Genomic DNA, 16,647 nt, shown 5'->3' with positions numbered 1-16,647 from the left:
ATCAGCATCCCTGCAGAAAGGGTTAATGCCTGCCACCCTTTCTCACAAGCATACCCATAACTGCATATTGTATATGGGCTTGACTGTGCTCCGTGTAAGTCAGTACTTATGAGCATGCACAAGACCTTACTCTCTTGTTTTTGGCAAGGTTGCAGCATAGAGCTACTCAAATACATGCAGACTACCCTGGAAATTACCAGGTAGTTATGAGCATGAATTAATAATTACTGAAAGAAAAGACTAATTTCAAAATGTAGACTATATAACTGAAGGTCGCAGGGACAATGGAGATTTGAAAACAGGTAACCAGCCCAGTTAACTTATTGATCACTGTTTTATAGAAGCAGAGCAGTGGCTCTGCTTGTTTCCACATGTGTATGAGTTGGCAAATCAGACTGTCAGTAAGCTGGATAGTGTCACATGCTATGCTCCAACGTGAGCCTGCACATACCTCTCCTCCTGCTGTTTTAGTTCCAAATGGCAGGTTTAAGAGCTAATGCTTGCCATGCATAACTGTGTACAGGTTCTGTTTTTTCAAGTGAGCCAGTCACCTTTTAAATATTATGATCTGCATAAGTTATACTATTTTTGAAACTTCTGTATGTGGCAACACCTTTATTGAAGTGACTTACACCTTCAGTCTACAATCTGGCAGTGTGGAAATATGCCCTGTTCACAGTTCATGGGAAACTAGGAAAGGTTCCCAGTGTGGGTCAATGATGCCAGAATCACCCAAAGGGTAAAGACTCCTTCCTCCACACAACTAGAATCTCCAACTATGGCCCACAACCTGGTGAGCACAAGTCCTGGTCACAACAGAATCCAGATGGAACATTGCAGGTGGCTCACAGCTAACAGTGAGTCAGGGAAACAGGTGGTGAGGGCAGGACCAGGGCTGAGGCTGAGGTGACCTTCCAGAGACTATTACTTTGTAGTGGTGGTGGGATTTGAAACCAAGCCCTAGCAGACAAGAGTTTCAGAATTCAACCTTAGAGAGAGCAAAGTCACCAAGCAAAAATGAAAAACAAACCCCATACTGTTCTCTGGTAAGTCAGTTCTGAAGTCAATTATCAGAAAAGTCAAGCTCACTAACGGGTCCACAGTCAGACAATGGGGGTGGGGTCACCATATAATCTAGACCCTCTGTTTTCATTCCTGAATTAATACAGTTATTTCTGGACCTTGTGTCTCCCATCAACTTTCTGTCCATTTGCCTTTTTCCAACTGATATATCATCACTAACCTCCTCAAGAATTCACAGACGCTTCCAACATGTTACTCTGACTAAACCCCAGCTCCTCATGCTGTAGTCAAAACTCCCTACTGTCAGAGCTCACATCTCTATACCACTATGCTTCAACCCAGCCCTTCAACCACTTGCACAACTCTTTTGTTTCTCCCATCTTCCTTTTTATTACAACCTCCATGGCCTTTACCCCACCTCAGACTTCCCTGAAGATCTACCTCAAGACCCCTTCACCACAGGTCTCTCTCTGGTCAGCCCATTGTGCAAAATTCCTTCACTGACCCTGAGCTCTGCGGCGGCTTTACTCACGTCTGCTACCCACTTCCATCTGGTACACAGTGGGTTCATAGGAAGTGTCTGTTGAATAATCATACACTTGGAATACCAAATGTCAGAATTATATTTCTAGGAATTTCTCTTTAAATCTGAAAGAGACAATTAGCTTAAAATTTGAGAATGTACCTTTCTTCCTATACCATTAATAGGTAGATATTCAGAGCTACTCAATCATTGTCTGACATAATGACTGGAACTAAAATTAATTCCCATCTCTACCTAACAACCATTCCAGAATCATCTGGAGGACAGCCTCTGCACCCGAAACAATCAACTGAATCATCTGGAGGACAGCCTCTGCACCCGAAACAATCAACTCAGAGAGTATTTTTAAAGCAATCCCCACCCCCTCGCCTCTCTGTGAGTGTGGTATATGGAAATGCTTATGTGCCCTGGCATGTAGTGTAGAGGTCAGAAGACTTCCATCATAGGGCCCTTGGGGACCAAACTCAAAGGTTAGCAGGATTAGTAGTAAGTATCCTTAACCCTCTGAGCCATCTCACCAGCCCTTATTTATGTTCTGGTTTTTATGCCCACTTTTGGAGATCTTATCAATGGTCTTAAAGGTCTCAAAAAAGTCTATACAAAATATTTTGAACAGTCCAGAGCAGAAACAAAACTGTACACACTATCACCTTTGACTATCTTTTGCCCAACAGTGAATTTTTCATGGTTTTTCAGAGTTTAATGTTTGGTCTTGTTTTTATTTTGCTGGTGATACTGATAGCAGAAATACCCTAGCACCAGTTAACTGTTTGCCCCAAAACCCAAAACTTTGGCATCAATGTAGAATTAAATAATGGCCTGGCAGGGACTTCTTTAGTGAGGTAATACAAATAAACAGGACCACCTTCCACTGTGTTTTTTTTTGCCACCTAAAAGGTGGCACCTTGGAGGAAGCCTGCTCTCAGCTGGAACAGGGTTTCTCAAGAATCTCTAGGGTAGGGTAGGGTAGAGGTAGAGGATGGAGACTGTGCCCCACAGAGGGCACAATAGCTCAGAGACAGGATCTAGCATAATTCTGTTCATATAAGCTCTCCAGGTTCTTAGGTATGAGCGAGCTTGAGAAGCCGCACTGCTGACAGCTACCCTCAGAGCTGACCTTCAGGACGTAGGTTAAGTTGGGAGACACTCCTATACCCCTTCATTACACCATAAAGACCTGACAAAGCAACCCTGCTTCCTTAAAGCCACACATCAGGCCTCCCTCACAGAATGCTAGCAGCAGCTCTGAGGGAGGCTAGGGATGCAGGAAAGGTGAGGGAGGAAAGGGTGAGGAGAGGCAGAAGCTCCTCACTTGAAGTCTAATTTGCCTTTTATACTGAGTGAGGGCCAAAAAAGCTCAATACAACTAACAAAACCAAAATTGCCCAGAGAAATAACCATGCTTTTTCTAAAGATACCTTAAATAGGATGTTAAAAACTAATGAATGAGATCCACTTGGAGCCAGAATGTTTGAAACTTTGTGAATTTTATCATTTTGATGTACAGCTCTCTCACTCCTAAATCTAAACAATGTACCTCATAAAAATCTTCACTATTTTACCTATAAATGGGAAATCTTCAATGTCAGAGAAATAAGTAAACCTAACTCATGTATTTTTATTTGTTTTGAAACTTTACTTAAATTTAAGCTTTTCTTACCTTTAAACCTGGTCAGTTACAACCTTTGAGCAATGTATACTGGCTCAGCCATAAAATCTTGTATGTAGCCAACTGCGACGTTGAGAAGCCACCCTGTGTACTGAGTGCACACCATCCTTTTCCTATATTTCTCTAAATACTTAATAAACTCACTAACTTTACTTTACCCTGGCCCTTGGGGCTCTTTCCTGTGGCCTTGTTGAGGATCCAGATGAGTTGGTGGACCACTGAGAAGAAAGGGGACTCCTGGGGCTCTAGGGGGCAGACCTGGTGCCAGAATTCATCCAAGCACATATCTAGTTTCTAGGAAAAATAGTGGCTTCCAGGCCACCACCTTCCTCCCCACATCCCTCAGGCTGAGAACAGGAAGTTCACTTCATATCACTTTTTTTTTTTTTTTAACCACACCTGATGGGGGCCATGGGAGGAGCACTGAATTTAGTCCTGTTTAAAATGATAAAAGGACAAAGTATTCAACCCTTTGAAAGTGGAGTGTTCCTAATGTGCCAGGCTCAAGACAGGGGACTCCTGGGGAAAGACAGACCCAGAGCACATAATGACCTCTCTGTCCAGGAATCTTGAAAGCACCCTTGCTCTCTCGAAAAAAGTCCCTGAAGGTATGCTTTTTTTTTTTTTTTTTTTGGATAAGGACCTTAATGATAAATAATCAAAGAGCTTCTCTTGTCCACTCTCCCCAAGTAAAAGGTAAAGTAGGCAGGAAATCACCTCAACAGTTTCATCTAGGCTGACTGTCCTACACAGCCAGGATGAGCAGGGTCAAAGCTGAATGCTGTGCTCATAAGCTTCCTCTGGCCTATGTAGCAGGAGACTGACCACTCCAGGGCTCAGATGAGGCCTGCGGCAGGCAGAGTATTATGACTAATTTAGAAATGAAGTTATCATTCCAGGACTCTGTGCCCTTGTCCCTAGCGAAAGTTGCTTAGCTGGCCTTGAGAACTCAACACCATGAAGGCAGGGATTGGGGGTGGGTGATCATTCTGCCTAGAATTTTAGGTATTAGTCACTTAAGGCCTAAAGAAAGGGAGTACTCAGATGCAGGAAGTAGAGGTGACTGTGCCTGTTGACAAACGAGAATGACAAGCAGGGAGCTCCTAACTGTAAGCAGCCTTATCACCCCATGAGGTGCTCAAATGGATGGCTGGGCCATAAAGCTGGTGAGAAAGGACATCAAGTCTAAGACGAGGATTCAGACCTGCCCCAGTTCCCATGGAAATGTCACTGCCATTCATAGCCCTCCTGAGCTAGGGTTCCTGAAAGCAAAGTACACTGCAGAGTCCTTGGCAGGAGGGGCACACAGTGGGCAGAGTGACAGGGGCACAGAGGGCAGGAATACAAAACAGGCTTCAGAGTCCAAATGTAACTTCTTGCGTCAGATTTTGCTACAAGGATGCACTGCTTATTAAGTATAGTTTTAAGCCTATTACAAGCCTCCATGATCAATTTTTAGCCAAACTTCAATGAAGCTGTCCACTAAGAGCAATACAGGTTAACTAAATAATAAAACCTCACACAGCCCTTGGCTTGGCACAGTTTGCCCTAAATTCAGGCCAAGAACTGGCAAGAAATAGCCATCGGCATCCTGAATTTGTAAGTCTAAATATAAAGTGACAGGAAAGCCTCCATTTTGCAGTAACTAGAGAGCAGGCCCCAGCAAAAGCTGCCTCTAGGGTAAGCTGTTTTCCTATGATGAACCATAGAGTTGCCTTTCAAGAAAAGAGTCAGGCACTCTCCAGAGAATATGGGTTGTCAGCCTCCCTTTTTACCTCAAGGAGGGGATACAGTTCCCCACTGAGCAGGCTGCACCTTCCTGGATGGCTCCCCTCCAGGCTGAAAGGTGGAAAGAGAGCCAACAGAGGAAGACCTATCCTCCTGAGTGTGAAGAAGTATGTGAGAACTCCAGGGACAGAGGGCGGTGTGTGTACCTAAGTGCTCAGAGAAAGCCCCCACTCCCCACATTAGATGCCAGGGCTAGGGAGGAGCTCCAGCAGCCCCAGCACTCAGGAGTGCCCTGAAGAGGAGCGGAGAAGCCTTAGACTCACAGCCTACTTTCTCATGCTCCAGAGTTTGAGGTTCTTTTCTTGCCAATTTCTGGCTCTGTGGGACTGGTCACTATTGCTTCCAACACAGCTCTTTTAAATATAAAAATAAATATATTTTGCCATTCTACAACCCTGAACCTTGGTTTCTATCTCCACCGCCTCCTGACACTGTGGCTCTCACAAGCTGGCCATTGCACCTAACACTAGATTGTATCACATAATGGTGCAACAGTATCCTGGAACTGGTATAAAAACTCCGGCTTCCAGCTTATGAATAGGAAGTTAGGCAGTCAGCACAAATCACACAGCCTAGTAAATTTAGGGATCAGTTCAGTTCTGGACTTTGCTAATGCCAAAGCTTGCAGCATGCTGGAAACTCTGGGATAGCCAGGACCTTGTTTATATCCTTGGAGCTAGCTAGCTAGTATTTTTGTGCAAGGCCCATATTAGAAATGAGATAAATGCTTGTGTGATATTTGAATGTGCAAGAGTGTAGATGTGTTTTGATCCCATAAGGTCATTAATTCAATCACTCAGTGTAGTGATGTTGAGAGGTGGTAAGGCCTTGTGGAAGTTCATTATCAGTGCTGTCCTCGGGAGGAATTAAGGTTAGAAACCCCTGAGTGAGTTCTCTTCAATAAAAGTCGTCTTAAAAGCTTGAATCAAATCTTGAACAATTATATGTCTTCCTATCTAGTCATGTGATTTCTTATTCCTATGCATGCTCCCACCATTATGAGACCGTCTACCATAAGCTGAGGAGAACAACATGACCTTCAACAATAAGCCTCTTTTCTCCACAAAATTATCCTGCCTTGGGCATTTCCTTACATTTAAGGGGGGGTGGGGTGGGGATAGGAATAGTTAATGTTTCCTATTATAAACTTACCACAGGAAGGAGCAACTGGCCCCAGGACAAAGATCTTCCTTTCCTGCAGCATCTTCCACATGACTATAATAGTCTTTTAAGAAAACTGCTATCAACCTATTACACACACACACACACACACCATCAACCCCTGCTTGTTCAAAGTTTCCAGGACTTATTCCAGGTACTATTCACAAATCTTCTGATCTAGCCAGGGAGGTCATCCTGATCTCCTAAAGGAGCCTTGCATTTTGCTACCCTGTGCCTGTTACTGGCACACCCCTTCCTGTTCTAGCTGAATGGATCCTCTCCATCTAGAAGGACCTGACTTCTCCAAAACTCTTTCCAACTCTCAATGTCCAGACCAAGATTATGTTACTCAGCTGCTTCTTAGATAGCTTCTCACCACCCCTTCAGTCTGCATGTATTCTAATTTTTCAACCATATACATAAACAAAAAGTCTCTCTTTGTTTTTAGAAAGATTTATTTTCATGTTTGCCTGAATGTATGTATGTATACCACTTGCATGTATAGAGGCCATAAGAGGGAGATGGATTCCCCTGGAATTAGATTTACTCATAGCTGTGAGCTGCCATGTGGGTGTTGGGAAGCAAACTGAAGTCCTCTGTAAGAGCAGCAAATGCTCTTTACCACTGGACCATGTCTCCAGCCTCATATTACGGTTTCTGTCTGGTAACAACCATTATCATTATCCCCACCATGGCCTCTGCACATTCCCTGTGGATGCCACTGGACCTCCTGCATCCTGACTATCTCCATGGAAAATGTCTTACCGGTAGTATCTGGATTGCAAGTACGTAGAGCAGACAGCTTTGGACACATGACTAGCTGAACCAAAGTCAATGACCTTTACTCGGTACGGTTGTCTGGATGGATCCACCAGCATGATGTTTTCTGGTTTGAGGTCAGCATGGATAAGACCCAGGCTTTTGAGTTTCATCAGGGCTGTGGCTACCTGCTGGAGGACTGGGCGAATATACTTGAGGGGCAAGGGACTAAACTTGTTCTGTTTCAGAAAGTCATAAAGGTTCTGCTCCAACATCTCAAAGACTAAGCACGTGTGGTTCTTGTGCTGGAAGCACTCATAGGCCCGCACAAAATTGTAGTCATCAGCGCTCTCCGTGCTCAGCCGGGCCAAGATGCTCACTTCAATCTGGCCTTGCCGGGCATAGGAGGGGTGGTTCTTGAGGATCTTAATGGCCACAATTTCATTGGTGCCCCGTTTCCAGCACTTGACCACTTGCCCAAATGTCCCTCGCCCCAAGAACTCTAAAACCTCATAGGTGTTGGTCATGGAGCACAGTACTTCATGCTGCACCAGCTGATAGTCCCCTTCACTGTTGGAGCCACTGTTTTTGGAGGTGGCAGTGGATGTGGTGGCAGTGGCTACAGTGGCCCCGCTGGCATTATTCTGAATCATGGGTGGATGCTCTTCAATGATCTGCACGCTGCTTGTGTTCTCAATCTCCTCACTCTTGCGCTTGAGTCCACATTTTTGGTAGGTGTCAAGGAGGCTCACAGTGCTTCGACGCATTAGGTTATGTGGTCCACCGAGGACTTGCCCGGTGACAGAAGTGCTACTTGCTGATGTTACAACTATGTGTCCAGTACTTCCTGGGAAGATGATGGTCTGCTCGTAAGGTAGGCTTGGGTTGGGGATTGGCAAGGAGGTGCTGACGGTTGTGGAGGCTGGCTGAGAAGGTGGTATGTTCTTGCTCTGGCTGTACACTTTGCTGTGGGAGCCGTACCCAGTCATGTCCCAGTTGGAACTTGGCTCTACTTTTAGTTTCTTCACACTACAGAAGGCACTTGATTGAAGGGTGTGAGGGGAGAAAACTTGCACATGTGAGGCCATACCTATAAGGAAAGAAAAAGAAAAAATTAATTCTTTCACTCCTCCAATAATAAACTTAATCGACTCATTTAGGCTCAGGTTGTTCTTCCACTCTGAAAGAAGCTTGAGGACTGGGGAGATGGCTCAATGGGTAAAGCACGGCTGCGGAAGTGCACACACTGGGGTTCAGATCCCTAGAACCCATCCATGTAAGCTGGGCACAGTCACATGCAACTGTAATTCCAAAGCTCCCACAGCCAGATAGGTGACAGAGACAGGAAAATTTCCAGGTCATGGGCTAACAACTAGCCTGACATATACAGCAATAAACAGCATCTCTCAAACAAGGCAGGAGGTAAGGGCTAACACCTAGAGTTGTCCTCTGGACAACATTACATTTCTTGGTCTGCATGTGCATATGAACATATATACATGCATGATGATTTAAAAATTCAGCAGCTTGAAAAAGCAAATCAGTTTCCACCCAGAAACACATTCAAGTCTCCTTGTTTGTGAGACCTATGGCTCCCATATTCTGCCATTAGATCTACCAGCGTTAGGATAGAAGACTAAAAACAGAGTCAAAAATAGTCAAGAATCGGATAAAGAATCAGGACTTAGTTCATCATTTATTTTTTGTAATTAATTTGTAACAGAAACCAATTCTCCATTCCTTTCAGGTTGCATCTTGCTAAATCTGAAGATTATATCAAGTATCCCAGGTAAGTGTTACATACTTAGCACCTCCATGTAGTCAGCTTAGCCTTGTCAACAGATGGCAATAACTAGGTTCACTACTCCTAAGAAACACGTCCTTGCACAAACCCTAGCACAGGGGTCTCTCGTGGTCGTCTCTGCTCTGAGTGGGGCAGACTACATACCATCTGGTATCCTTATCATTCTGAGCTCTATAAGGCTGAGTTGATGGATGATGTGCTGTCCCCTTCAGACAGGACCCAGTAGCACCGTGTGTGGGCTCCTTGCTCACTTGCTTTGTTAATCTAGACAGTAAGAAATTTCTCTCAAGAATCCTGAGATTTTAGGTGCTGGGGAGATGGCTTTGTCAGGTAAATTGTTCACCAAGCAAGCATAAGAGATTGGACGTGATTTCCAGCATCCACATATGCAGATGGGGTAGGGAGAATTGGACATGGTTTGTGTACCCAACACTGAGGAGGCAGAGATGGTGGGTTCTTGGGGTTCATTGGTCAGCCAGTCTAGCCTAACTGGTGAGCTCTAGATTCACTGAGAGGCCTCACCTCAAAAACAAATAAGATGGAAGGTGATTAAAGGAGGCCCAGATGTCAGCCTAAAGTCTGTAAACACACACACACATAATGGAAGCTGAGAGTGAACGAACTATGACTTCATATTTGCAACTTGCATAATCTTAAAACTATTTAAGACCTTTCTGGAGTAGCTGTACAACTTATAATTATGGTGATACTGGAAATTTTAAAATGTGATATATAGATTAAGGAAAAAACACTACAGTGACAAGAAAGGAAAACCCCTTAAAGGTACAAGAAGAAACAAATAACCAATTACCTTCTGTGCTGCCTCGGATAACCATTTCGTGTGTGTGTGTGTGTGTGTGTGTGTGTGTTTTCATGTGTATACATGTGTGAGTGTGCATGTACTAAGTGTATAGAGGCCAGAGGCTGATAACAGGTTTCTTTTTCAGTTGCCATAGTTTCAGAGAAAAGGTCTCTCTGCTGAACATGTGGCTCACCAATTCAGCAAAACTGACTGGCCAGCAAGCCCCTGAGATCTTCCTGTTTCCACTTCCCCAGTGTTTGAGTTACAGACTCCTGGCTTTGTAGTGAATGCTAAGGATGGAGCTCAGGTCCTCAAGCTTATATCACACTGAATCAGCCACCTCCCCAGCTCCACTGCCATTTCTTACAATAGCACTTAGAAGGTGAAGAGACCACCAAACTTTACTGATACTTAAACATCTAGCAGCTGCTCTCTGACCCCCAGCATTGTCTAGAGTGGTTCCTTAACACCTCCCTCTTAATGCCATCATTTGTCCCCCAATCCTCCCTCTCTTCAATGGATCCCCACCTATCTTGCCCAGAGTTCTGAGGTCAGTCACATTCTGCTAGTCCCATAATCCATAGTCTCCCATTTTTTCTATAGAATCCTGTTTCTGCCATTCCCACCCCCACTTTAAGCTATTGATGATTTCTACTTTTGGGGCCAAAGTTTTTAGCTGGTATTGTACAAGGTTGTCCAAATGCATCACTAACCTAACCTTTCCCTCTGTCTTCAAGTGTGTGTGCAGGCACAAACTTCCAACTTACAAGACAGGAAGAGTAACAGTCACAGCCCCCTCTTCAGTCCTTCCTTCTTACCTATAAATTATGCTTCATGTACTCTTTTCTTCAATGCTCATTCTTAATCCTTCTCCTTCAATTTATTCAAATATCATAGACCTGTGTGCTTAAGGTAAATAACTTCCTAATTGCCTAATCCAATGGCTCTTTCAGCCCCTATTCTCCTTAACCTCTCTGCAACATCTGATACTGCTGGCCACCACTTCCTTCTTGATGTTCTTATCTGCTCTAATGTGAATCTGTAACTGCCTTCCTCCTCCCGGTGGCTGATTACACAGGGGTTAAGGCAGCTCCTCTTCCTCCTTTAAAATGCTGGCACTCCTAGTATTCTGTTTCCTCTGGAAGGCATCATTCATTCAGACAGTTTAAACAGTTATCTCTATGCAGGCAACTCCCACATGCTTATCATGAGCCAAGTTCCCACTTGAATATTCCAGTAATACAATATTTCTGTCTCCTACTACATTAAAATGATCTTCCAAAGCTGAACTCCTTGTCTTTCCCCAAAACATAGCCATCTAATGCTTCATTTTAACAACTCCATTCTGTTAATAAAGTATTTATCTAGTTGCTTGGTTCCCAAACTGTGGACTTACCTTGATGAGTCTTCATTACCACAGCAAATAAAAGACAGTCTTGATTGATTTCGCCTTTCTTTAAAATGTCCTTTTTTAAATTAGAAGTATTTAAATAACTATATAAGGTAACATGACTCATTTCCAACTTTTAAATTTCTGTTCATTTTGCCACTCCCATAGCTGAAATCCTCATTATTTTTCAAAAGTAACCCTAAAGTAAATATAGGAACCTGGTCACTGGAGTGAGTGCTAATGTGCCTGTATCTGGCCCGCAGATTTGTCTTACTACATAAACTTCTAAGCATTGTTCCTGTCCAAAAGCTTCTGGTGACTCCTCGGTGCCCAGAAGATAAAGCTGAAGTGTCAACACACATCCTGATTCCCACTCAACCATTTAGCTTCATCTTCAACCACTGATCCTCCAGAAATCTCAACTCTAGACTGGCCTCACCCCTTTTTCTAGAATAGAATGCCTCCTGCACTTGCTTCATTCACTCCCCAGTACTTTTTGCCTTCTGCCATGAAGTCATTGCTTCTCTCAATTAAAGACCATGCAGTTTAGAGGCCCAATTTAACCCAAATAAAGACTTTTTAAAAAGCAAGAGAGAAGACCAGATATGGTGTACATGACTAAACTTCCAGTGATTGAAAGGCTAAGAGAGAGGATTTAAAAACTGGAGACTATTCTGGATCACCCATTAAGACCCTGACTCAACCAGGGTAGTGGTGGCACACGCTAATCCCAGCATTTGGGAGGCAGAGGCAGGCGGATCTCTGAGTTTGAGGCCAGCCTGGTCTACAGAGTGAGTTCCAGGACAGCCAGGGCTGCACAGAGAAACCCTGTCTCGAAAAACCAAAAAAGGAAGAAGAAGAAGAAGAAGAAGAAGAAGAAGAAGAAGAAGAAGAAGAAGAAGAAGAAGAAGAAGAAGAAGAAGAAGAAGAAGAAGAAGAAGACGACGACGGAGGAGGAGGAGCAGGAGGAGGAGGAGAAGAGGAGGAGAAGAGGAGGAGGAGGAGCAGGAGGAGAAGGAAGAGGAGGAGGAGGAGAAGGAAGAGGAGGAGGAGGAGAAGGAGGAGAAGAAGAAGAGGAGGAGGAGCAGGAGGAGGAGGAGGAGAAGAGGAGGAGGAGAAGGAGGAGGAGGAGGAGCAGGAGGAGAAGAAGAGGAGGAGGAGCAGGAGGAGCAGGAGGAGGAGGAGGAGAAGAAGAGGAGGAGGAGCAGGAGGAGAAGAAGAGGAGGAGGAGCAGGAGGAGGAGAAGGAGGAGGAGCAGGAGGAGAAGAAGAAGAGGAGGAGGAGCAGGAGGAGCAGGAGGAGGAGGAGAAGGAGAAGAAGAGGAGGAGGAGCAGGAGGAGGAGAAGGAGGAGGAGGAGGAGCAGGAGAAGGAGAAGAAGAGGAGGAGGAGCAGGAGGAGCAGGAGGAGCAGGAGGAGGAGGAGCAGGAGGGGGAAGAGGAGGAGGAGAAGGAGGAGGAGAAGAAGAAGAGGAGGAGGAGGAGGAAGAGGGGTAGTAGTAGGAGGAGACCCTGACTCAAAACAAATACTCTAGAATGAAAAAACAATACCAAGGCAGAGGCTGTTCAGCTCCTGTGCTGGCTGGACAGTCATGCTCTGCCTGTGCCATGGCAGCATGTGCTCTGACTTCCTGGAGGCAGGTCTGGTCTTAGCCTAAACTCTACTCTGAATCTGCCTTTACTGTGAGACTTCCCTTCTGGTTTGAAAGCTGACTTCAAGGTTCACCTGGGTACTATGACTAATATGCCTGTGCATATCTGACATGATTTCTGTTTGACATGATTATTTTGGTTTGTCATGCAACCATACTTTTCACTTACTTTTATGTCAATATTTTCCTAATACCATATCACAAAAAGTAGTTATTCTCTACTTACTAATATCACTTAAATATTCATATAGTTACACATGCTATAAGCCAGACAAGTTCAACCTGTGGCCTGCTGGCTTCATGTGTTCCAGTACACTAATGAATTTGGTCCAACACATTTGCAAATGACATTTTGTTACAATGTCAAAAGGTCTGATACCCTTGAAGTAATACAGAAGAGAGCAATCCTTGGCTTTAAGCTACCTATGAACAGAAGAGACTAAGCAAAATTAACGTCTGCTTCAGCTCTGTCCTTTGACTGTCTCTTGCTTCTCACTCAAGTTACTGAAGGAAAGGGAGAGTAGGAGGGGAAAGAAGAAATAAGCTGATTACACACAGAGCTTCAGAGGCACTGGTCCCTGTCCTCACTGTTTCAGAAGTTCTTGTTAGAGAGGCCACGTTGCAGAGTGGAATTTTACAAAGGGGAAGAGGGTAGCTTATGACTTATTTGTTATTGGGATGATAGCCAAGGGTCATAAACTGTTGAAATAATCACTGGCTGCCTTGGGTGACAGATGCCCAGGATCAGCAAGGAGACCTGCATGGCTGGAACCTCTCTATACCCATCATTGTGGCCAGCAGCTGCCTCAGACTCTGGCTGGGGCTGCTGTGGTCACTGCTGAGGTCAACAGCCACTATTCCAAGAACTAGACCTAATGTTTCCAACAACCTTTTTACCTTTGTTCTATGGCACAGTCCATCTTCCTGTGGGTGTGGGAAGGAGAATGCTCAAACAAAATATAGCTAAAGAAAGTCACTAAGGATGATTTTTTAAGCCCTAAAATCTTTATAAGGAATAAAACACTGGCAGTTTGTAGCTTCATTTTAAAATAATCTCACATCCATAATCAAACTTATGTCTAAACATTTCTCCTTGGAAGTCTTTTCTGGAACAACCCTTCCTGGTTAGTTTAGCTCTCTTTGTTAAGCCCACAACCTTTGCCACTCCATTTGTTCAGATCCCTAAGGCAAGGGACAGGGAAGAGCCGGGGGAGACCTGTATGTTTTCCACTCTAAAGGAAAAGCTAAATGTTTCCTCTCATTTCTTTATGGTTTGACCCCTGTACTCTTCAAGGACTACTGACCTCATATATACACAAAATAATAATAGTAATAACTTCCCCTCAGAATTGGCAAGTGCTGACTGGACATCTTCAGTTTGATCCTATATAAAATTTCAATCTCGGTGTCTCCTCTTGGGCTCTTAGAAGAAAACGTGGCTTTGACCCCTTCTAGCAAGGATAGGTTTAACTCCCTGAAGGGCAGTATGGAGGACCCAGGGAATAACACAATAAATCTGCAATAATTACACCTGCTCCTTAGAGGTATAGCCCACCAGACCTTTCTCTAAAAGCCTTGGTGGCCTCTCAAGATAAAACCCTACATAATGGCTGTATATCCAGTGATTGCTGAGACATAGGGTCAAGTGTCTACAAAGGAGTATTCTCACTACCATGCCTCTGGCTCGTAAGCAGGCCAAAGGCATGAGCATCGAACACATCTTTCCATATTTCTGGGCTTATGGACAAACTACCAATAAAAGAGATATACTTACAAACTCACTAGAAACGTAGCTAACTTACATCTCAGTTGTATGCAATAAATTCCTCACTTCATGACAAATAAAAAGTAGTGCCTATAAACCTGATTAAAAACAGTCACACAGAATTACAGTGAACATTTTCAGTCATTCCTTATCACTACAACAAAGACAAGACTGTCTTATGTATCAAACAAACCCAGGTCCCAAAGGTTTCAAGTGCCTTTTGGTAACCTGCATGCTTAAACAATGAAGATGAACTGCTCTTTAGGTTTCCTGCAAATGCCCACTTCACATTAAAACGTATGTACAATAAACCTGGGTTTCAAAGCATCTGCCTTGTAGTCTTTTCATGGGTGCCATGGATGCCCACAAACTTCCATCACACTCGACTCCAGCCTCTGTATAAAATCCTGGACCATTCTTCAGATTGTAAATTAGCAAGCACCAGTACACATGTGGCTCTGGGAGCGGTGTCTTTGGGAGGGTGAGACAGCCTGACTATTGTGGCATGCTCATCCCATTAACACAGGCCCCACACAATCTCCTCACACAGGGATGAGTTGAAAGCTGTGACATCAGGTCATGGTGTGGGCTCCTGGAATAGGGGCAAAAATCAGACCCCGATTTGAAGCTCAAGCCTGGACAACTCTGTGGCTCGTTGTCTTTCTTAGTCTTCAAGGTTTAATGAGAAACCCTTTCAGAGTTGTAGGCAACTTTTTCTGCCTCTTTGAGGCAGGGTCTTGCTATATAGCTCAGCTAGCTTCAAGTAGGACCATCTAGCCTTCAACTCAGTGTTGGATTACAACTGTTGGTTGTCATACTCACCTAAAAAGCTAAAAGTTTTCATGATCTTCAGTTTTAAACCTACTATATTTAAAAATGACATTTGTTAAAAGACTGGCTTATTTAGTGTACTTTTCCTAACATATTTGCTTAGTTTCTTCATAACTTTTTATTTCACAATTGGATGAACTAAAAGTTGCTTCACATGTGAGTACATTTCCTTTCCATTTCACCACCCCAAATTATCTACTGGAAGATCAGACTCTGGTGAAACTACAGGGATAAGTGAGGGTTATATATGATTAATTTTTTTCATTGAACTCAGTTTCATTGAATTCAGCAAAGCTCAAGAGAAGGAATTATAAGTAAAAATAGGCATCATTTTTATCAGTATTTAAGGTTTAATTTAGGCTTGGCAGATATGAAATAGATTGCCACTCAAAATCCAGTTACATAGTTAAAGAGCATAGAGTCCAGAGCCCCATGAGAGGTACTAACCTCTTCACTTCCTAAAACCTTCCAAGCATATACTGCCTGAATAATGAGTATCTGATGAAAGTTACAATGTTATTTTGTTTCCCTATAATACATAATAAAAATAATTCATTCCCATACTTAACAAAATATCCTGTCTTCTATATAATATTTTGCACATAAGATATAAGTTATAAATCAATGTTAGAAATATATGTCTATGGCTGAGCGTAGTGGGGTATGTCTTTAATCTCAGCACTTGGGAGGCAGAGGTAGATGAATCTCCTAGTCAGAGGCTAGCCTGGTCTACAGAAGATAGCCAGGGCTACACAGAAAAACTCTGTCTCAAAACCTCCCACTCTTCCCCTAAAAGGAAATATGTATCAAATGGAAAATTTTAAACACCTAGATAAGGGAAAATTTGTATAGTCCTTGATAAACTTGTGATTATTTAATGCCTCAGAGGAGATTGAAGAGTATTAGAAAAAAATTCTTCATTGATATACTACAGAATATTCATAACTGTAATAATTATTCTGTGTGTCAGGTTTGTATTTTAAAAGAGTGTGAAGCAATTTCAGGTTACCTGTTTCTAAGTGACTGATTTTCAAAACAGTGAGTACTAAATATCTTTTGGGGCTTTTATATCATTTTCAATCAGAGAGTGTCTATGCACTAGTTGTATAATGTCAGATACATGATATGACTCCACCTGAGCAGTGTAAAATTAAGCACAAGTTCTTCAGAATCCTTACTGATAATGACAGCAGCAATACGATTGCAGCAGCGATGAGCATCTGGAAAATAAACTAACTCAATCATCTGGTCTGCATTACAGGTCTTCTCTTTATAAGACTGGCATGGGGTAGAAGGGAAATACAAAAACATCTACAGCATCACCATTAGCTGGGCATGGTATCACATGCCTTTAATCCAAGCACCCAGGAGGCAAAGGTAAACATATCGCTGAACTGGAAGCCAGTACAAAGTAAGAGACCATGTCAAAGAAAAGAAAAAAAAAGAAAAAAGAAAAAAGAAA

The 16,647-nt window shown here is 43.3% G+C and overlaps 1 protein-coding gene across 5 annotated transcripts in view; it reads right to left on the bottom strand.

The window, feature by feature from the left end:
• The window catches only part of Hipk2 (homeodomain interacting protein kinase 2), a 193,343-nt gene that overhangs the window by 127,548 nt on the left and 49,148 nt on the right, over positions 1 to 16,647 (bottom strand). For all 5 annotated transcript variants that reach the window (XM_085840688.1, XM_085840689.1, XM_085840691.1 and 2 more), the window contains exon 2: positions 6,951 to 8,034. In XM_085840688.1, coding sequence (XP_085696814.1) covers positions 6,951 to 8,034 — 1,084 coding nt within the window. The remainder of the gene's footprint in view (positions 1 to 6,950; positions 8,035 to 16,647) is intronic.

Source organism: Mus caroli, unplaced genomic scaffold (genome assembly GCF_978045245.1).
Source record: "Mus caroli unplaced genomic scaffold, Mus_caroli_1 scaffold_7, whole genome shotgun sequence".
NCBI lineage: Eukaryota > Metazoa > Chordata > Mammalia > Rodentia > Muridae > Mus > Mus caroli.
Note: the sequence above shows the minus strand (reverse complement) of the source record. Positions and strands in the feature narration are given on the sequence as shown.